At 35.1% G+C, this 21,814-nt stretch overlaps 1 protein-coding gene and 1 long non-coding RNA gene across 2 annotated transcripts; both read right to left on the bottom strand.

The window, feature by feature from the left end:
* Positions 1–10,249: 10,249 nt before the first annotated feature.
* Positions 10,250–10,567, bottom strand: LOC116165869. Its single transcript, XR_004144206.1, has 2 exons — positions 10,399–10,567; positions 10,250–10,343 (listed from the first exon to the last, which is right to left on the bottom strand). It is a non-coding gene; the product is annotated as an uncharacterized LOC116165869 (long non-coding RNA).
* Positions 10,568–10,885: 318 nt separating this feature from the next.
* LOC116165868 lies at positions 10,886–11,792 on the bottom strand. Its single transcript, XM_031480596.1, has 3 exons — positions 11,412–11,792; positions 11,112–11,360; positions 10,886–11,026 (listed from the first exon to the last, which is right to left on the bottom strand). The coding sequence occupies exons 1-3, from the start codon at positions 11,628–11,630 to the stop codon at positions 10,982–10,984; spliced, it is 513 nt and encodes a 170-aa protein (XP_031336456.1). The 5' UTR covers positions 11,631–11,792; the 3' UTR covers positions 10,886–10,981.
* Between the last annotated feature and the right edge of the window lie 10,022 nt (positions 11,793–21,814).

The following is a 21,814-nucleotide window of genomic DNA, read 5'->3' as shown; positions in this document are numbered from 1 at the left end:
CCTGTGACATTGCTAGCTGTCTATAATGACTTCTGTCATCACTGACAGAGAGACATTAATCAAAAGTTCTATATGAAAATTGAAATTTTATACTAAAATACGATTTCGGGTAAAATTCAGGCTCCGAGTTATAAATGGGCTAACTCACGATATAATAAAAGGGACAACTATCCCAGGGGCCAGGGCGTCACTTTCGAGGGACGGTAAGGTGTACCAAATTATATTTTTTCACTACTATCGTCTGATGACATGATTATTAACCTTTTTTCCACTTGTAAAGTAGGCTTTCTCGGCGTTTGTTCAAAGTGGTTAATAATTTTTTATTATTAATAAACTAGTAGTCAATAATGAGAACTGTCACGCTGTCACTTTTAGAAAACACAATCCGAAATTTCGCTCAATAAACGTTTAGACAAGTTCTCTAAAATGAATAATTATTGCCACCATCCGCCATTTCCAGAGAAATTGCATACCTAAAATTATCACATTTTGAAAAAATTCGAACGAAATTACTCTTTGAAAATATCTCAATGACAGAACAAAATACGGCCTGTTTGACTTGTACTTCTACGTACTTGATTGACATGTTAAATTAATAAACAAAAAATTCTGTCCAACCGTTCACTTTCTTATCAATATAATATGTTAATTTAGAGGACTTCAAGTGCTAGTAGGGAAAAAAATAGTATATATACCACGGTAGAGAAGTCTATTGCCTTCGCACCTTACACCCCTCGGCGCAAGCGCCTCGAGCTGTAATCTTGGTGCTCAGGCAATGATACTGTACTTCTCTATCTTGATATATAATGTACTATTATTTCTGCCAGTGTAACATTCCGCTCCTCTGTCTTTCTTGGTGCATTTTGTTTCAAAATCAATACAGATAAATAATAATATGAAGCTTAGTCACTAAGTACGCATTTTAACTATTATAAATATTAGTTGCGGGGGAGCCGAGCTAAATGTAGTCCAGGGCGCTAAAAACATAGCCCAAGGTCTGGTAAAATTTAATACAGAACAGTAAAATGACATTACCTGACTAGGAAATTAAAGTACGAGGCCCCTTTCCTCGCCAGTGACTTTTATCTAAATAACTATTTTGACTTTGGTGATGTATTGCTCCATTTTAATTATTTAGACCCCTGGGTCTGACGATGAATCGGTAGATTCGAAATCCATAACCTACAGAATACTGAGTAAATTGTTTGAAAAAAATATATTTTAATCTACAACTATTTTGACGTCCGGCAATATTATGAAAGTTTGACACCAACTAAATTAGTTTTATAGAAATCCCTCTATATTCCACATTCAATATCAACGCAATCGAGTTTTTCGGTCATGAACAGACATACTCACAATATTATCTCTAAACGCTTAAGCTTAAAAATATAGATACAGGTAAAATATCACCGTACGTTTGACTTACAGTGGTAGGAACACCTCGACAGTGCTGTGAGAGAGCAACTCGCGCGATAAACCGTGCTAGAGTATTCCCACCTTTAGGTGGCGCTTCGTCTGATGAACGCGCCCATTGTAAAGCTTCTGACAATTCTGAATTTAATGTAGACATAAAAAATAGCAAGCTTAGGGGCTGCCGTCGCGGTCGTTTCTATATAAACAGCATTGGCATGTTATGAATGTCATTCTATATCGTGATTCGCGGCCCATTTGAAATAAGAATGACAGGTGTCATTAGAATGCACAATCATCTGTTTCACTTTATCTATACTAGCGGTTAAAGTAATCACTTTATCTACCCTCACGGTTAAAGAACGACTTAGTATACTCAACCTGTTAAAATGTCAAATTAACTTTTGCTATAAAATAAAAAATATAAATATACGCGTAATTGCTTGTTTATTCTACTTAATGCACCAAAATATAAGTTTTTTTGTATTCAAACACCCACAAAATACAAATAAGGTTTATGGAATATTAAAAAAAAAACATAAAAAACATTAGTTACTGATAATTTACAGAAAATATTTGTAAATTACTGCTAATTAAAAAAAAATGATGTTACCGTTAACCATTAACCCTTAACGTTTCCTTGTTGCATATTTTGATGTTTTGGAAATATTGTGCCATACGAACGAGACAACCACTCAGTGGCGTAATAAAGGCAGAAGCGAGGAAGCGGTGTATCTTTTAAGAAGGCTTCGTTTATAAAAACCTTCTACTCAAATAGACGGCATTCCGTTTATTAACTTATACAGAAACCTTAATTATGATCAGCTCAAAGCTTTACCAATAGTAGCCGGACCAGTTAAAAGTTATTTAAAAATAAAACCGTCCATTTCTCAAAAAAATTAAATATCACCTTAGTCTTCTAAAATTATTGCAGGCGTGTGAACAGTAACTTCGTTGCACGAGCGCCATGATGGATGTCTATATGTTTAAACACAGTTTCTTATTCTACTTTCAAAGACGCAAAATAATCTGATGTGATAGTACCTAATTTCGTTATCTCTGTCCCAAACGCTGTTTACTGCAAATTAACTGCAATGGGCGGGACCCAAGGATGATTAAAACCCCTTGTAATTAAATGTGCACTTGAAATTATAACTTGAAACTAAGAAAATTGAGTCATGCCAAATTCCATTAAAAAAAGACAAAAATAAACCTACCTCCGAATAGTATGGGGGTTGTTCAAGAAATGGTACGGCATTTTTGTAAAATTAAATTGGTTCAACCTACATATAAAACGAAAAGAAAAGTCCTGAAACGCCAAATTACCGGTGGTAAAAGAAAATGGCCTCCACAATATGTGCAAAAGTATTTAGACTCGATCCAAAACTAATTCGAGCATTACACAACTACTAAAGTACTGAACAGTCTACCTACAGGGTGTGGCATCTAAGATCCCCCGGATTATAATTCCTTTATTACGAAAGATGCCGTACCAAAATTGTACGCAATTACCGCCGGCATGTTTTTAACATATTTTTGAACACCAGGGGCGTGCTTTATTCCAGTGCACGTGCATTTTTTTGTGGAACGCGGTGTTCTTTTGGAATGTGTGGGGAAAATTTGTAGTTTTGGCTACCCAGAGGTATAATTCATTTAGAAGAGTGCCATTTGAAATTTTTCAAAAATATGACATTTGGCGAAGGTCAATAAAAAATTTTTTTTTCATAAACTACCTAAAAAAAGTTATGTAACTGTGGAAGAGGTCTTAACCTGTGCCTCAGTTCAAAACATAGCCGCCTGCGCGATTTAGTTTCTCTCAAAAAAAAATTACGAAAAATCTGTCAAATTTTGACGAAAAAAGGTTATAAGAGCATAATCGTTAAAGTTATGGGTATAATATTTTACTTAAAAAAATAAGTATTTTTCAAGTACGTTCGAAATCAGTACTAAAATATGTGGTGTTCCATTTTAGAAAACGCAAGTTTGATACGCCACTGGAATACAGCACGCACACCCCTGGTGATCAAAAATATTTTAGAAATATGGCGACGGTAAATGTGTAGAATTTTGCTCCTTATCTTTTATGGTAAAGGAATTATGATCCGAGGGGTCTTAGGTGCTACACCCTGTATATTTGGTTAAATTCCTCTTCTTCTCTCAAATGCCACCATAGTGGAAGAATAGAGTGCACAAACTAAACAGTAGCGGATTGCAATTCGTTTCATTTACTAAAGGATCACGAACAGACAGCAAAAGCTTTTTTTGCAAAATACAATTTTCTAACAAACGGTATGTAGCTCTTATTAATTTAATTCAGTAACGTATATTTTTGAGGAAGTTTATTAAAATTAAACATTTCTTTATTTTATTTAGCATAATACTATTAAAATGTAGGTTATAGGCGAATAGAAGGCATACACGCTCGCGTATTGTTTGTCACAAATTTTGTATTAACTTTTTATTAAAAGACGACTTCCTGAATAATCTTTCACATCAAACTCATTTTTCTTTGTGTTTCCAGAGACGTTTCCTTTCACAATTGAATTATGCAGTGAATTGATTTCTGGAAAAAGGGAATAAGTGGATTGGTTATACTTTATGGTTACAACATAGTTAACATCATAATACCTTATCGATCAAAATATGAAACTCCGCGGGTGTTTGTAAATTAATTTTCCGGAACTTCAATTTCCAATGGATCCATCTAATATGTTCAAATTGATGATTTATTTCAATTACTTTTCAATCATCTTTTTGATGAGCAATAATTTTATGAGACGTAGGAAGTGAAAATTGGAAACACAAAAAGGTTATATAGGTTATTTTACGGAAATCGTGTTGCGTGTGCAGATACGAAAATGGAAGAAGTATTTTGTGCGACCAAGCTTGAAGCCAGATTGCGGCGGGCGATTGTACACATACTCACACAGGCGCGGAATTTTAAATTAAAGATTCAATAGAACGATCAATATAGTACACCTGCTGTAAGGACCATCGTTTTAGAATTTACATGTTTCCAATAATACTAAATCACGTCGCCGCACTGTTAGCCTCTGCGTTATCTTTATGTTCGAGGTTCACTTCCGTGTGGGTTTATATGGTTTTTGAGGTAAATGAGCTCTTCCGCTATACTTTCGAATAAATTTTGATAAAGTCTGAATTACGAGGAACTAAATAGAACTTTGCAATTTTTCTCTAAATAAATTTAACTCTTTAGCATTCTAATTAACTTAATTCAAAACCCAAAATAGCACTGTAACTAACTTTGTAAATTCTACAGGCAACTCTCATTCGCTTCATTTGCAAACAAATTGTAACTTTTGATTAGATAACGAACGGGAATGTTTTAGGTAGGTACCTAGAAAGAGACAAAGTTGCTATTATAGAATTGTCACAACTCCACCTTGATAGACGTACAAATTAAAGAATGCGGCGAACGTAACAGAATTAATGTAATTGATATAAAGTAATTTGTTCTCAATTATACAACAAAACCCTTTCTCTTGCGCAAAAAAACGGAAAAGCCCTTTCCATCCTTTATGCGTTAAATTCGCATAGAAATTCCAGCCCACGTTCAATAAAAATATATTTCATTCCCCAGATAAAGTGGATTGGCCTTCATTATGTTATAAACCCACTTCATATAGGAATCTTTACGGATTTCTGATGACTAAAGTTGTATTGATAGAACGATATTATTGTGTTCGGATGTCCACGGAGACAGAATAAATGTAAAATTGCTTAAAATTGAAAGGAGCGCTGCTGAATTCAAATTCAATAAGTTCAGACGAAACTTCTCACCCAAAGCAAAAGTTGTAGAAGTTTTATATGAGTAGGTCGCCCAGAAGTGAGAGAAATTCGTAAGTAGCGGTAACTCAGTTTAATTGAAAGCCAACCCGTCTTGTTTAAAATTGACGCACACGCTAATGGTAAATGCGACAAGAAATGAAAACAAACAGCGAATGGTTTAACATCTTGAGTGCGAATGGGAATAGAACTTGATAATTGTTAAGTGACGCAACAAAACAGTTTGATGCGTCCCAATGAAAAAGTTAATAGACAAGTTGCTGAATTTGGTCCGGGAAATTGTATCAATTTTAGTTGCTCAAAAAGACGTGTTTCTTTTTGGTGGCCCCTGTTATCTCAAAATCAGGCTTTCACATTTCTGCTACATGTTATGGGATTGTTAGCGGTACCTTTCGATTAAGTTTTGTTAGTTTGTGTAGTAAGATCTTGTAAAACCGTCGTTTGTTTCTCTCTGCTAACAACAAGAAATTTAAGCTGTCAGGGAAAACCACACTCCCCGGTGTGAATGGCTTGTTTAAATGCAATCTTAGATTAGTTTGTGCAAGGTTTATGTACATTTTCACAAAGAAATATTGTGGGTTTGTAATTTCTATACTTCTCGGGAAAACTTCACACCTTATTAAACGTAATGGTTGGTTCATACAATCATGATCATTAGTTCACTATCATTAGATTAATAAAATCCCAATAGAAACAAGGGATATTGTGCGTTACTATAACCAACGAAACCATAGGTTTGTTTCTAGTGGATATTTCTTAATGATCTAATGATATTGAACAAATGAACCATAATGTTCGGTTAAACGGTGTTAGTTAATGTCTATCAGTTTTAATACAATCGTGATTTATCTCGTCGACAATTTAATAGTATTAGTGCATCAGAATCGTTGTTTAAAACACCCTTGACCGTGCGAACACAGACGGTTAAAGCACCATGAGCTTTTGCTACGAAGCCCTACTTCAAATCTGACGAATACAACTATCATCTGGTACTGAAATATAAAATCCCGTCTTTCTTCTTTACGTGTCCTTCGTGATACTGTCACTGCTCTCTCGTCTCTTAATACCTTCCCTTTCGAGCCTCCTTCACACCTTACTTCTACTTTCTTCCTTCTACAAACTATTTGACGGTTCTATGGTACTCCCAGATAACAATTTATTGACTTCAGAATCGATCTATTTTCGAATATGGGGAGAAGCTGGATAACACCTTTATTGTATAGGATTTGAATCTGTAGTGATTTCATGCGCTACCAAATTTGTGGTACCACATCCCTCTCCCATGAGCTTAAACTTTCGCGAAACTAATGAATTAAGTCTAGTAAGTTGATTCTCTGCGAGGTCAGTAAAGGTATTCAAAACTCTAAAGCACTCGGTTGGTGGACCAAAGTTCAAAACATCACGAGTTAAATTTGCAATTATACCCATGGTTTTCTGAAAATTTAATCCAAGGACTATAGAATGATGTAATTCTGGTACAATTAAAAATTTGATAAATTTAATTCGGTCTAATAATTGAACTGGTGTATGATCTAACGTGGTGGAAATTTCTCCTTTTAAGGCTTCACAAAAAATATTTAGAACCTCTAAAAAACAGTTCGTGTGGTTGCTAAAAATCTTGTTTGCCGCTATCCATGAACACAGGGATTAACCGTTAGAAAAAAACTACGTCTAGAATTCAGCGATTCACGGAATAATCTATCGAAGAGGTTTGCCGAAGGGAAGTTCCAATTTACAACTACGTTGCTTAATTTTCCCGGATGAGTTGCCGTTGTATGGAGAGCCGTTTTCAGACTATTCTTGTTTGTATGAACATCATCATCTTCAGAAGGACATTTTTTATGAGGTACCGTTATGTTATTAGGAAAAATTAAGAGTTGTATATTTTCAAGTAAAATCTTCTAACTTGTAATTGATTGAAGTTTAAAAATAATTAAGGAAAATGTTTATTGCATGTTCTTAAAGACAGCCATCTCTACACAAATTAAAGCCGTTTGTATTGCATGTATTTTATCGTTGGTGAAGTTATTGATATTGGAATTGTCAGAAAAAAAAGTTTTCGGTAGGTAACTACTGATTCTTTAGTAATAGATTTCGCACAAGCCCGCGGCTTTCCATATTTGCAGAGTCGGGAATACCTCCTCTGTTTACACGAAGGGAGATACTCATCGAATTATATTGCTAAACTTAAAGCTACAAATGATAACCTGAACAGCGATGTTGTCGAAAACCATCCATTACTAGAGGAATATAAAAACAGGGCTACGATCAGCAGACCAACCATAATAAGAGCTATTGAGTTAATAAAGGAGCTGGACGAAGAAAATGTGATTCTTTTCAAATACACTACACCGTCATTCCCACCTTGGATATCATTTAAAGAAAACGTCCTATTAGACCTAACCAAATTAAAAAAAGGTTAAACATCTAAGTCTCTTTACCGAATGTTCTTTAGGGAAATGTTGTCTCATTACAAAAACTATTTTATTATCTATACAGATGGATCAAAAATGAATGATGGTGTTGGTAGTGGTCTATATTTCAACAATAAGTCCTTTACATGGCGTCATAGTATTATTTCAAGGGTATATTCGGCTGAGTTGTATGCGGTGTGGCAAGCGCTCCTAATGTGCGAATATATTACTAAAACGGAAGTTGTCATATGCACAGATTCACTTAGTACTATTAATGCCGTTATAAGGAGACACATACCGCTAGACCCACTAGCTACCTCAATAAAAGAGCGTTTATACTACCTTCAATTAATTTTAAAATCTTTCTCATGTGGGTACCAGCACATGTCGGCATATATGGAAATGTTAAAGCAGATGAAGCGGCGAAAATTTCTTCAAACTATGGGAGCATTGATGAAGTTACTACTCAATGTACGGACTGGAAAGCTTATATAAAAAAAAGGATTATGGGTAAATGGGAAACAATCTCGGCCGAATCTGAAACATTCTTAAGTAATTTCAAAAGAAATGTACGGCCATGGAAAAATGATTATAACCTATCAAAAAGGGAAGAAGTAGTGTACACAAGAATGCGAATAGGGCACACTCGTTTGACACACTTACACCTCCTAGGTAGATGTGGGCATAATATCTGTAGAATATATGCGGGGTACCTTACACATTGCAACATCTCTTAATAGATTGTCCTGTATTCACAAATGAAAGAGAGAATTCGAACCTGGATAAAGAACTGAGTAAGATTTTCAGTAATGATCGTAGAAGTATTGCACGTTTAATACAGTTTTTAAAAGTTACTAACATGTTTAGAGAAATTTAACCAGTTACCGTTTTCAAGTAAAATGGCGCAAGACCTCAGCAGTCGTAGCCATAAACCTAAAAAAAAAGAATTTTTTGAATTCGTGTTTTATTAAACTGGTAAACGAGCTATACTACCTATATACTATACTATATCAAATTACCAACTAACAATAATCCGTTGGCATTTTCCTTCCCAATAAAATTTAGAATCGGAAAAATTAAAAAAGGTTGGGGTGAGAATCCACCCACCGCGATGTCAGGAGTATTGAAAATCGCCCGGGGCCAAGAAGGTTAAAGTTGATTTAATTTTAATAAGCAATGAATCAGTTCAATCTAATGAATTTAAGGGATGTTTTAAATAATTTTGCTATAACCTGTTATGATAGGGTCCTCTATAGAGGGGTTAGGCAACCCATCATGCTTTTACAAACTTTCGACCCTCATAACGTCATTAGGGTTGAAGTCTACAAATTTCTAGAACCTGGATATTAATGTACACGGTGCGGCGAAAATTTTGCCGGATCGTTTTTTACGTTTTTTATGTAATTAACGGATCTAGCGAACCAATGAAGTTATCAAAAAAATCTTTCCGACAATAAGTTCGAATTAAGCGTTAGAATTGCTACATATTGAACAATTCTTTTCAACTTTTTTATTAATTGCGTTATGAGGAGTAAAAGTTTGATGAAATCTGCATAAAAATCCGAAATGACACATTGCCTTCAGGCTAAAAGTTGAAATGTGTAAGAGGGATTAGGGAATTCCCAAAGTATTACAAGAGGTAAATGGAATGCTAATTAGTTGCACCTACTCACTTACCTGAAAATTGTATTGTATTGCAGAAAAATAATGGTATCATTAGACACATTGTATTATTTAATCACTAATAAGCAGCTAAATTAAAACACCTAGTAATTATTACCTTCAATTAAAATTGTATATGTTTTATTAAAATGACAACAATGACAATAAAAAAAGCTATTAGATTTTGCTATAAATATCTCGCAATTGAAGTTGGCGGCATCTCCTAGGATCGATAATTTCTGGCAGTAACGAATTAAAATAAAAGTCAGCCAATTTTTCTTTCATCTTCGTTTCCCAAAAATCGTCATCGCTACAAAATAATTTTATTGTTTTTGTTTGAAAATTAGAACTTAGCTTACCGTTCAATGGTTTCCACATGTAATCCTCCTAATGTATATATTATAAAATAACAGAGTTGTTTTTTACAAATATGCAATGCGCCTTGTATTTGGTAATAGTAATTATGACTTCGTTTGAGTGTAAGTTTGCCATTTTCAATTACACAAAAATCAATTTTTTTTTGTTTTGCGCCTTCCAATGGAGATAAGGGCCCACTTTTTGGTGAACATTTGATTTCTATTATACAATTGTTACCCACTAATCCATCCGGGGAGCAAGCCAAATATGGTAATTCATCATCAATTACCAAACCACTTTGCGTTACACTGACGTTATGAGCATTTTGAAATAATTTAATTGCCGTTTCTTCATTTTCTAAACCAAATGTTGTACTACTGTTACCGGCAAATGTAGTGTAAAGCAACTGTGAAACTAGCTTAGCGGTGGAAGTTGTTTTGCGTAGTTTACAAACTCTGCCAAAATTTGAAGCGGTAATTCGTTTTTTGCGCTCTTGATACCAAAGGTTGGACTTTGATTGCGATGCCGTTTCCATACAAATCTTTTTCTTGTCCGCACATCGTAAAACTTCTAGGAACTCTTGACGTTTTTTTTTATACAATTCTGAGCCCATGTCCTCCTCTGGTTGGTTTGCGCTAGGCCCATAATGACTGTCTGCTGTAGCAAAATGTTTTCTTTTCGGTGCTTTTTCTAGAAAAATATTACTCCTAATTAAAAAGAAATTAATGAAATAATACCAACTTACTTCTATTTACATGTAACATTCGCATCTTCCGCTCGTGAAATATACGGGTATAATGATCAATAGTACCACACATTCTTTCTTGAACTTTTGCAAGAAAACCACCACCAGTGTTGTATGAAATCGAAGCCGCCTCACATCTAGTCTGGTAAGAGTTTTTTAAGGAATAATTGATCCGTTTCCCACCGACAAATTTGGCAACGACGGAATTGTAGCTTTCGGCTGCATTTGTGTCTACATCTTGTAACAAACTAGCAGCATTATTTGCTAGTCTACGATTTGCAGTGACAATTGGTTCAAAAATACCAGACAATTTTAATGTAGGTACTAAATTTTCCTAAACAGATACAAATAACGTAAAATTATTCTGTGCAACAATGCGTCAATATCATTACCTGATCTTTATTTCCAGAACAGAAGTAACCGTCGCAATTAGAGTGGTACCCAAATATATGATTTGGCCCATTTTCAATATCTTTTTTTAAAAGAGCGACTTTTGTATTTTCAGCATCAGGACCCTGTTTTCTAAAGGCAATAGCTTTCGTTATCGCGTTTCGGAAGCGACCCAAAACATCTGTATTAGTTACTATTCTCCTGAGATGAATGGGGAATTTGGTATCTTTGGACAATTCTGAAATTTTATTTATGTAATTCCTAATGAGGTCATTTCGGCATTCAATTTTCTCTACAACAAAAGTTGGTCCATATGGGGATACCTCAACAACTTTTTTATATACAGTGCTGTCCCCATCCCCAATAATTTTGCCATAGATCAAATTATGACTTTTAATAGATGATTGAAACCCTTCGGCGATTATTTCAGCTTCCATTGCCGTGGAACTTCTATCCCAATTTTTGAAACAAGAATGTTCTACTGGAGTACTTGCCCTAGTACAGACGAAACAGTATTTATTTTTAACCCCCATGTAAAGAATTTTCTTAGTTTTCGCTCCAATTATACAGGCCTAGAAAGAAGCAAATATAATGTTTTCAGTAACATAGAAAAAAGTACTTACAACTCCAGATAAAGCATTGTAGTTTGTACGATAGGAACATTTACTCCATGCGCCATCAACAATCACTGGAATTATAGGAACACCTTGTTCAGATACGTGGCCAGATTCAACAGGCAACCTTCTTTCCTCTTGGGCAGCGGTATTCATTAGTTTAATGTTTTCGTCGTGTATATTTTTACTCAAATTAGAGTGATAGCGTAAATATGTTGCATTGGACATATTTGGAATGTTTAAACATGATACAAACTCGTTTATTTGAAAATATCCAACCCCAATTGATATTGCTCCAGCGACAACGGCACAATTTGTTGGAAAATCCTTCTTATTCGGATTTTCTGTATTAACAATTTGGACAATATTACAAACGTTGCATTTAAATGATATTTTAGTTTGAAATCCTTCAATTTTTTCGGATAAAACCTCCATATCAAAAAAAATAACAGTCAAACCCTAAAACAGAAATACATATTAGCATTATATCTCTATTAATTTTAGTTTTAAATGTACTTACTTTTGTGTTTCAAAGATCTTAATTCGTCCAGAAAATATTTTATTTCAATTATGCGCCGCCCTACTAAGCAATTACTTTTTTTTGGTTTGATAACATCCAGATCTGTCTCAATGGAGATATCAGTGCCGTCACTAGAATCGCCGCTAATGGTAGTAATTACTTCCTCGTCATCTTTGTTGAAATTGTGAAATGGATCAGTTGCATTGACAAAGTTGCTATCTATATTGTCATAACTACAGGACGCTATTGGTTCAGGTTCAAGTTCAAGGACTAGTTCGTCCAACTCCGTATCAGAATCGCTATTATAACAACTAGTACTAACAACTGCTTCTTCTTCACCTTTTCTTAAATAATCAGGTGGCCCAGTTTTATCAGAAGAATTGTTATCAACATCATTTGAACTGCAAAGAGGCACTGTTGTGGGGACTACTTGGTCCATTTTGGGCATTATAGAATTCCATCTCCTACAGACAAAAATATATTGAATACGCATACTCATAAAGTCCATGCCCAAAAAATATGTAACACATGAATAGTAAATCAACCCCCTTACCCTATAATGAACAATTTTGGCTACTTTTTTATTACGTTTATTAATTATATATAGTAAGTGTAATTACTTACCTTTGCGACAATTTCTTCATTGCGGATTTTCGACTTTTTAAACTTCGTGACAAACTCCCCATACACTTCGGTATATTAAAAAATTTTAAAACAAACAAATTAGCGCACTAAATAATGAGTGTAAGTCACTGATGAAAGTGGTTTTAAATATGAAATTAGCAGAGAAAAATAGTAATGCATCAATATAAATAATTACCGTTGGATTAAATTTCCATTAAAGGGTTAGGTAGGTATACCATAATTTCTTTAAATGGGCGGATGAAAACTCGTTACCTAATTGTTTTTAATTTCTTCATTACTAGTAACCTTCAGGTGGTAAATCCGGTATTGCCCCTTTACAATTTTGTGAGTGTCATTAGAAAATTCCAAATTATTTGCTGTTGAAGATAAAGAGAAGGTTTAGAAATGTACAGCAATTATAATTAAATTAATTTATGTAATGTAATTTGGAATCCCTCAAAGACATGTGACCTTGCCTTTGGCAGTTTAACTATTCAGGTAAAACAACTTTTACTTAGCTACACTAGTGGGCGCTCCGATCGTTTCAAATTTCGTCGGGATGTATAGAGGACCCTTAAAGCCCGGTTGTAGAACGTCAGTTTCAACTTCCGTTTATTTTATGTGACCGATTACAGAAAAACGATTGGTCAACTTGTGAAAGATTAGCCAAGTTACAGGTCCATTTTTAGTTTAGGTTTGCTTTATTTATTTTATTTTTAGGTTAGGAAATTCTTTATTTTGTTTTGAATTTCGTCTCATAGGCGTGCCCAGTTTCTTAAATCTCTTCTTGTGATTTCTTCACTCCTTTTCGATTACTCTTATAATTTTATCTTCCTTCTCACAATCTAAACGCTTCTTCTTTCCTTACTGTTTCACTCTTCTAATTTTCGAAGCTTATGTGTATACTTTTTGATTCAATGTTACGCCTCTGATTCGCTTTCAGTGCCTTCTATTGTCAGTTCTTGTAAACTACGCTATTCTTTCCCGCTCTTTTCAAAAATCTATTCTTCTTTTCCCGCTAACTTTTTATGTTCCTTATATTATTGGTATGACGGTTAGTTTTTTTCAAAATCTTCTACGTTTTCGTTTCCGTTTTGATCATTTGTCAACTCTGTCGTGTGCTTGTGAGGTGCAGAATTTTTGCAGCCGCTATAATCCAATAATTTTGGGATTTCTACCCTCGGGAAATAAACTCTACTTATTCCAAGGAATTAGTATTTGGTCCTTATAAACCCTATTTTGGGGATTAAGAGTAGAGGAGAGGCACATTTGTATTTGTGATTTGCCATCTACTTACAACCAATATATATTTTACCCTTACTCACCGGATTTCAACCCTTGTGTAAGTATTTTTGTTGTTTGTATCGTTTTCTATTTCTTCGTTGTCTTTTAGGATCCGAGCTTTATGTCACCTTCCACCAATTTAATTAAGCATTCCAAATATATATTGGCCCGTATGAATAAAAGTAAGCAAATGCTTATACTTGCAAAATTCAAAGTAAATACTCGTAACTGTCCCTTCATACTGGTCTCTTTAGCATATGGTTTAGCAGCGCTGCACTGCGTCCTGTCCTTCTGCTTATAAGCGCTGCTAAGTCGCCCAGTGCGAAGGAGCACTTACGAGTATTTACTTTGAATTTTGCAAGTATAAGCATTTGCTTATTTTTATTCATACGGGCCATTGTTTCTACGTTTAAGGCCCACACCATCCTGTAAGTAGTCTTTTCGTGCTAGTGTTGCGTGATATTTTGGGTCTTTGTTTTAGGGCCTTGTATTTTTTAGTTTATTTTTTTATCTATACGTGTTTATACGTACCTACTACTAAGAAATCTTCGTCTTCATCCGTCGTATCTTCAGCCTTGAGTCGTCCGTCTTCAGTCTTCACTCGTTCGTCGTCAGTCTTCAATCTTCTTCCGATACCTTCAAATTTCTTTTCCATTTGTTCCCTTCTACGCTCAGCCTGGTCTACAACCGCCGAGTTCGCCGAACAACCGCTGGAAAATTCTAAGGAGCCAGAACAGCTAAGCAATCTCCAAGTTACCCTATTTTATTACCTAAAAAACCGTTAAGTTTACTTTTAAAAAAACCATTACATTAATTCAGCCACCCTACATCATATTAAGTAATTACTCAAGTTTTATTGGGTCTTACTGTGAGACGAGATCTCGTACCGATTTTTTCTTTTTGCCGTTATTTCCCTGTTATCATTCCGTGCCATTATCAAACAAAATCATTCGCCCTACAATATCTGTTTTAGTTCTTGATTTCCTGGAGTAAATACCTTTTTTCCCGCTATTTTTCTCTTTCTTCTTTATAGTTCTACCCTTCGCCCTGAATTTCCAGACCAACAGGAGCAGGTTTCTAGTTTTTCCTGTACGGCTTGGAATTACCGAAAATTAGTGGCGCCTAAATTTTCTGAGCATTTCTAGCTATTTCTTCTAGTATCGTCGAACCACCCATACCACCGAGAGCAGCTGGAGCCGTAGTGCTGGATTTCTTTATTTCCTTTCAGTTTTCTTAGTCACATTAATTTTTTGAGGGGTCCCAAATAGTAGAAATACGTTGTCTTCTAACAGTTCTGTTATTAAGATGTTGCAGTTCTCATAGGATAGAAGAGGTAGAATTTTGAAAATTTATCCATAACCGAGAGAAGATAGCAATGACCTGATTTTGACCTAGGTAAGGGTCCAACGATGTCGATGCAATTCCTTCAACCCACAATTGAACTATAAAGTGAAGGCATTTAATAAATTATTCAATGATTACGGTTAGTTCAAAGACCGTGTCCATGAAATTGATCTAGTTAGTCTGAAATTCACAAAAAAAATTATAATTAGGAAAACCTGTAAAGGGAAGTGTTAACTGGAACCACTTCACTATTTTATTTTTTCTTCATTGTCCAAAATTTTCGTTTTGTTCTCGATATGTTTTAGACCCTTCAAAGTATCCTGCAACTATCCTTTAATTTTTCCTTTGAAACTATTTATTTGTACAGGAATCAAATGGCGGACTCAGGCACGGAGATTCTAACTGGGATTTTGGTAAGTATAGAACCCATTATGGAAATCGCTTGGAATAAATTCAAGACAAGTGGTCAAAGCAAACCCTTTAGGTAAATATTACAAACTTGAAAACAAATGACCCATGTTATTCAAGATTACACTACTACACATTCATTTTGCAAATTCAAACTGCCAATTTCAATTATACCCACATTTAGAGCCGAATCAATGTTGTAAAATAAAATTCGATTAATTATTTACGATAAGCTTCAATAAAGGATCCGACATTTAAATCGGGTTATATACATTAAAAGAATGATAGAAATCGGCTTACATTTCTTGTCTGAATGGGATTACATACTTCCCGAAAAAATTTGCATAATTTAATTAAGTCACGATACTCATTACGTTCTATACCTATTACCTCAAAATTGAATTCAATTACGGCCGCAATTTCAGTTTATTGCCCGAACGTATTTGTTTGTGCTTTTTTCCCTTCTTTTTGAAGGGACAATTATATCGTAAACACCTTCTGCCACATTTACCCCGGTATTAAATAGAAAAGTGTAATTGAAGCGTGTCGTAACCGTAGTTAAGAGGGGCTATCAAAGATTATTTCAATCTTGGTTAGAGAGAATCTCGCCTGGACTTGCAATTTATCGAGGGGAAGTTTTAGGGAACCTAACTGTAGGGTGTGACTAATTCCGGAAGGTTTTTAGGCACCTGACTCATCATCGGCATACAAAAGGATTTCGAGGGTTAGCTATTGAAATGTAGTGCAACCATTAAATGGAGGCGAGCTTTCAGTTAGCTGATGCAACGTGTTCTGTGAACTTAGAACAAACATTACCTCTGTACGTTATGAATTATTAATTACAGGTCTAAATACGCTTGCAGAAGGGCAATTATATAGTAATACCTTTATAGCAGAAATTTATGCAGTGGGGTGTGTAATATAATTTTATACTTTATTTTATTGCTTGTGGGCAATTGGAACTATTTGTCTTCATTGTAATAGTCCAGTCAACCTGTGTTTTTAGTGGGAAAAAAATAGTATAAAGCTAATTTTTTCCCCATCGACTACTACCATTTAGACAAGTGTTTAGCCAAAAGTCCCCGCCCCTACCCCCCTTGCTTCACCCCCTGTGCTCCCCTGAACATGAAAAGTGTAGGGGTTTCGTAAATCGCGTCTCTCTCGATTACTAAACAACATATCGGATTGCAATTTGTTTTATTCTCTTTGCTATAACATTGTCTACAAATAAGTTTCAGTTGACTTTCGTCGTAACTTTTGCCGTTTGTTGGTAATGACTATGAAAAGGTAAAAAGTAGTATATTTTTCGGCACGTAATTTTACTTTTTGTCGCAGAAATTTTCACGCCGACATTTTATCAAAAAATGTTGCCTACAAAAGTTGTAGCTCCCATTATTACCTTTAAAATGATATGACATAGTACGTACTTTGTTGAAGAGCCTGCGAGATTCAGCCGGTGTAATGCAGAATGCGTACCCAGTCGTGGCGGGTTCCGTCGAGGTGGGCCCGGCGGCGCGGCGTTGCAATGCTAATATTGTTGTATAGTGAGTGTTTTTTTTTTTAACTTTAAGGTACACTATTGCATTTTCTCTAAACAAAACCTAAATTCCACCCTTTTTAGATTTGTGTCAAATATTAATAAGTCCTTGTATACAGCTAAAAATCGTATTTTAAATAGTTTTCTATTACCCAAAATCGTCCTGAAACATTCATTTCCATGCTTACTTTCTGTCAGGAAATTTTAGTTTCCATGACAGGCATAGCAGACTACGTTTTCTGCCGTTTGTCACTTTACTGGCCGCACCTGTCACTTTACCGGCCGCACCGTCACTTTACCAATTACCGGCCGCATTTGTGACATTTCTAACTGTCTATTAAGACTCCCGTCATCACTGAGATTGACATTAATCAAAAGTTCTATATTACAAAAATTGAAATTTGATATTAAAATACGATTTCGGGTAAAATTTCATACAAACCTCGTAAAATGACATTACCTGACACGGAAATTAAAGTACTCGACAGTAATGTATCATTTTCCTGACTTTTGTGTAAATAACTATTGTTTAAAAATGCATGTAATATTTTTTTATGTTATTTTACAACAAACTAATTGCGGTATCTTAATTTGAAGTAAAAAATATTTTCAGATTATTCACATTAAAAAATAAATTGATGTTGATCATTTCCGATTTCCTAAACTTCCAGGACAAGTTCTTCATTTTCCTTGACTTCAACCAAAGTTACATTACTGCATGATCCGCCACAGCTCCCACACATTTCTGTGCAACAAGTGATGCTTTAAAGCAGCTGCCATTACTTTTGCAAGCCTTTTTGCAGTTGCAGGATCCAGTTTTGAATCTGATAGTATACTCGATAGACGATAAGCGTGTTGTTCAGAAGCACCAGATGTTGGAGGGAGGGATGCTATGTTAAATTTGGATTTTAATGACATTTTTGCAACAGCTTTAAGTTACATTGACTATCAGACATGCAGACCTTGTGCATCCATATTTGTTTCAAGAAAAAAACCTCTCCTACCTTTTTGAGAATATTTTTGTCTGCCTGTTTTTCATAAAACTGTCATTTGATGAACTTAGCAACTTGTACGCGTTGATTTTGGAAGAGCAATAGTGTCTCCCGGATTCAAAGTGTGAGGCCTACAGTTGTTGTCGGACAGGATTCCGATCTTTTCGTTGTATTCTTAGGGCTACCACAGTGCCAAAATGTACAACTATTCTTTCACAAGCCCTCTGGCACACCATCAACCTATGACATCAGCAAGACCCGTGAAGAGATTGGTGATATGAAGGATGTGATATTATTTTTTTTATGTTATCACAGAATGTGATACCAGGTCGTCTTTATTCGGCAAAGGCAAAATCAACGAGAACAAATCGGAAATGGTCAACATCAATTTATTTTTTAATAAAAAAAAATTAAGATACCGCAATTATTTTCTCCTAAATCAACATAAACGAAATATTACATGCATTTTCAAACAAAAAACTATTTAAAATATGTTTTTTAGCTGTACTTATACAAGGACTTATTAATATTTGACACAAATTTAAAAAGGGTGGAATTTAGGTTTCACTGAGGCTCGTTTGGTTTTGTTTAAAGAAAATGCAATAGTGTACCTTAAAGTTAAAAAAAAAACACTCACTATACAACAATATTAGCATTGCAACGTCGCGCCGCCGGGCCTACCTCGACGAAGCCCGCCACGACTGGGTACGCATTCTGCTTTACACCGGCTGAATCTCGCAGGCTCTTCAACAAAGTACGTACTGTCATATCATTTTAAAGGTAATAATGGGAGCTACAACTTTTGTAGGCAACATTTTTTGATAAAATGTCGGCGTGAAAATTTCTGCGACAAAAAGTAAAATTACGTGCCGAAAAATATACTACTTTTTACCTTTTCATAGTCATTACCAACAAACGGTAAAAGTTACGACGAAAGTCAACTGAAACTTATTTGTAGACAATGTTATAGCAAAGAGAATAAAACAAATTGCAATCCGATATGTTGTTTAGTAATCGAGAGAGACGCGATTTACGAAACCCCTACACTTTTCATGTTCAGGGGAGCACAGGGGGTGAAGCAAGGGGGGTAGGGGCGGGGACTTTTGGCTAAACACTTGTCTAAATGGTAGTAGTCGATGGGGAAAAAATTAGCTTTATACTATTTTTTTCCTTCAACGGGTGTTTTACGACACAGGTTGACTGGACTATAATGTTTCCAATAAATCACCATAACATAACATTGTTTTTTTAATCCCAATTCCAGAATGCCATGTTTTTGCGGAAGCTTGTATTCCGTCGAGAATAGTAGCCAATATTACACGTGACCGGTTGATTTAATTGAGACTGACGTGTGCCATACTCCTGTTTTCATTTTTCTTTTGATAAAGGACATTATGAAGTAGATGTTCGGGTGCTTATATTATAAAAAGAATTTTTTCATTAGATAGGAAATCGTAGCCACGCGGTGTAATAATAACAAACAATAACACGTTTTTATTAGACGAGATTCAGTATGTTCTTCTACATAAGCATAATGTTATGCATACGTGCATGGGTGTAATGGATACAGTAGACTGAAATATAAAAAGAACGATATTTATGATATTATGACCTTCATAAAATTAGGAGAATTGTTAACCTAATTCCTTATTGTTTGCAAAAAAGATTATTTGGTAGTGCAACGTAGAACGCGAATTTAAAGATGAACTGCAGAATTGATAAGCACGATTTTAAAATGTACGTTCTGTATCGCGGAATTGAAAACTCAACAAATTAGAAACGGTGGTAAGGTCCATTTTTCGATTTCAATATACGGATTGAATATTCTGAAAAAAAAGGTTCCGCATGCGTTCTACCGCTACCTTCTTAAAATGAATAGAGTGTAGATGCTATTTATTGCAACTCATTTAGCTAGCTACTGTTCATTATACTCACTTCAATGGGCGAGATTAAATTCCAAAAATCCAATTGACATTGGAATGTTGGGATCAACAGGCGGGGTCGGTAATAGCAAGCTGATAAACATGTATGTAGACTGCTCGGCCTCGACTGATTTTAAGCTTGTTTTCAATTAACATAGGACACCAAAACCGGCTCATAATGGCTTAACGGAGCTGAAGTTCTGAAATATTAAGTTGCCCTCGTCTTTTGGGCGCAGCAAAGATAATTGAAATATCCTGACGGGAACTGTTACAAACGGCGAGTTATCTTTGCTTACTTTACGGTACCTGCGGCTGAAACACAACTTTAGAAATTAATTCAATTAATTTTACCTTCTATCTTCAACTCCTAGAACGAGCACAGATACTTTCAGAACGACACTTTTCGTAAAGAAACGTCTCCAGATACCGGGTGTTCATATATCACTACGGTGGTCATGAAAGTATGTAAACTTCAGGGTGAAAATAGGTGTCTCGTTTGGTTCTAATAAATAAACTGGTCGAGTTTTAGTTTTTTCTGCACGTTTCCTGTGTAAGTTTTTATTTCATAGTTTATTATTTTACTGCTAGAGGTCACGCACAGTGCCATTTTTTTAATTTTCCCCTTTTTTTAAAATTCCCGCTTACGTACAAACAGAACCTGTCGCGAATGTTCATTATTGCTTCGTTATTAGTTGGCTTCTAAGTCGATTACACGACATTTTATATGCTTTGTTCAAGAGATTTATTGGTTGATATCGACTTACAAAAATTATTACACCTGAGGACCTATTGAGTGCTCATGATTGGTACCTGCACGTCTTATCGATTACTATTTGAAGAAAATTGTTATTGTAAATTGCTTCGATATAAATTACAAGACCTTTATACAACGATACCTCCGATGTCGAATCTACGTTACATGCTGTTGTCCCGAAGAAATCTTTCATCCTAGTTTACTTACGTTTCAATCTTTCGGATTAGTTTTTTTTTGTACGAAGACATTTCACTATCTATTTAACGACGCTTTGCAGCGCTGCATCGTGTCGCGTCGCCGAGCCGAGTTTGATTCTCTCTTCGGAGAACGCTCACCTTGAAATAATCAACGCTCTAAATTGTGTAACAAAAGTTAATTAACAAATACAAAAGGAGTTCTTACAGGTGATGCACACCCTTCAAAAAAATTTGTTAATAGTCGTTACCTAATTATCTTAAAAATCTATCATTGTTATGTAAGTTACATTTTTATAATAATTAAAATGCAAGTGCAGTATAATACGGAATAATCAAACGTTTCTAATTAAATTTCGTGATAACGCTTAAACGTGGTGTAAAAGCGGACCTATATAAAACACTTATTCCCCTGATATCCGTTATAATTGTAAAAGCCGACGCCTATATTTGCATCTAGGTTTTCAACAATGCGCACGGTAATAAATAACCTCCGGTCCGGGAAAACGGACCAACAGGCAAACCAGTAAACTTAATGAATAGTTAGAGCATTATCAGTGAAACTAAAACTAATTTCCGCTACGTAGAGCCACTGTGACACTAAAGTACTACGTAGCCATTAAAATTAATTGTGGCGGGTAACCATGCGCAAATACCACAAAGATTATATTTAAGGAACTGTTCTACATCATATATATACCTAATACCTACAATACCGCAACATTGAACGGTGAATTAATTCGATCAACAGTTATCAAAATTTATTTCCATTGGATATTTGTCGCACTAGCAAACTTTAGTTTCTGTTTTTCGAGTTTCGGGCCCATATATTT

The sequence above is a fragment of the Photinus pyralis genome, unplaced genomic scaffold (assembly GCF_008802855.1).
Source record: "Photinus pyralis isolate 1611_PpyrPB1 unplaced genomic scaffold, Ppyr1.3 Ppyr1.4_LG3a, whole genome shotgun sequence".
NCBI lineage: Eukaryota > Metazoa > Arthropoda > Insecta > Coleoptera > Lampyridae > Photinus > Photinus pyralis.
Note: the sequence above shows the minus strand (reverse complement) of the source record. Positions and strands in the feature narration are given on the sequence as shown.

Excerpts from the sequence above, each read along its gene's own strand:
- LOC116165868 (XM_031480596.1), bottom strand. The coding sequence starts at position 11,630 with ATGTCCAATGCAACATATTTACGCTATCACTCTAATTTGAGTAAAAAT. Across the intron at positions 11,361-11,411 it reads ACAATGCTTTATCTGGAGTT|GCCTGTATAATTGGAGCGAA; the intron begins GTAAGTACTTTT and ends GCTTCTTTCTAG. Across the intron at positions 11,027-11,111 it reads TATATAAAAAAGTTGTTGAG|AATTGTCCAAAGATACCAAA; the intron begins GTATCCCCATAT and ends ATAAAATTTCAG.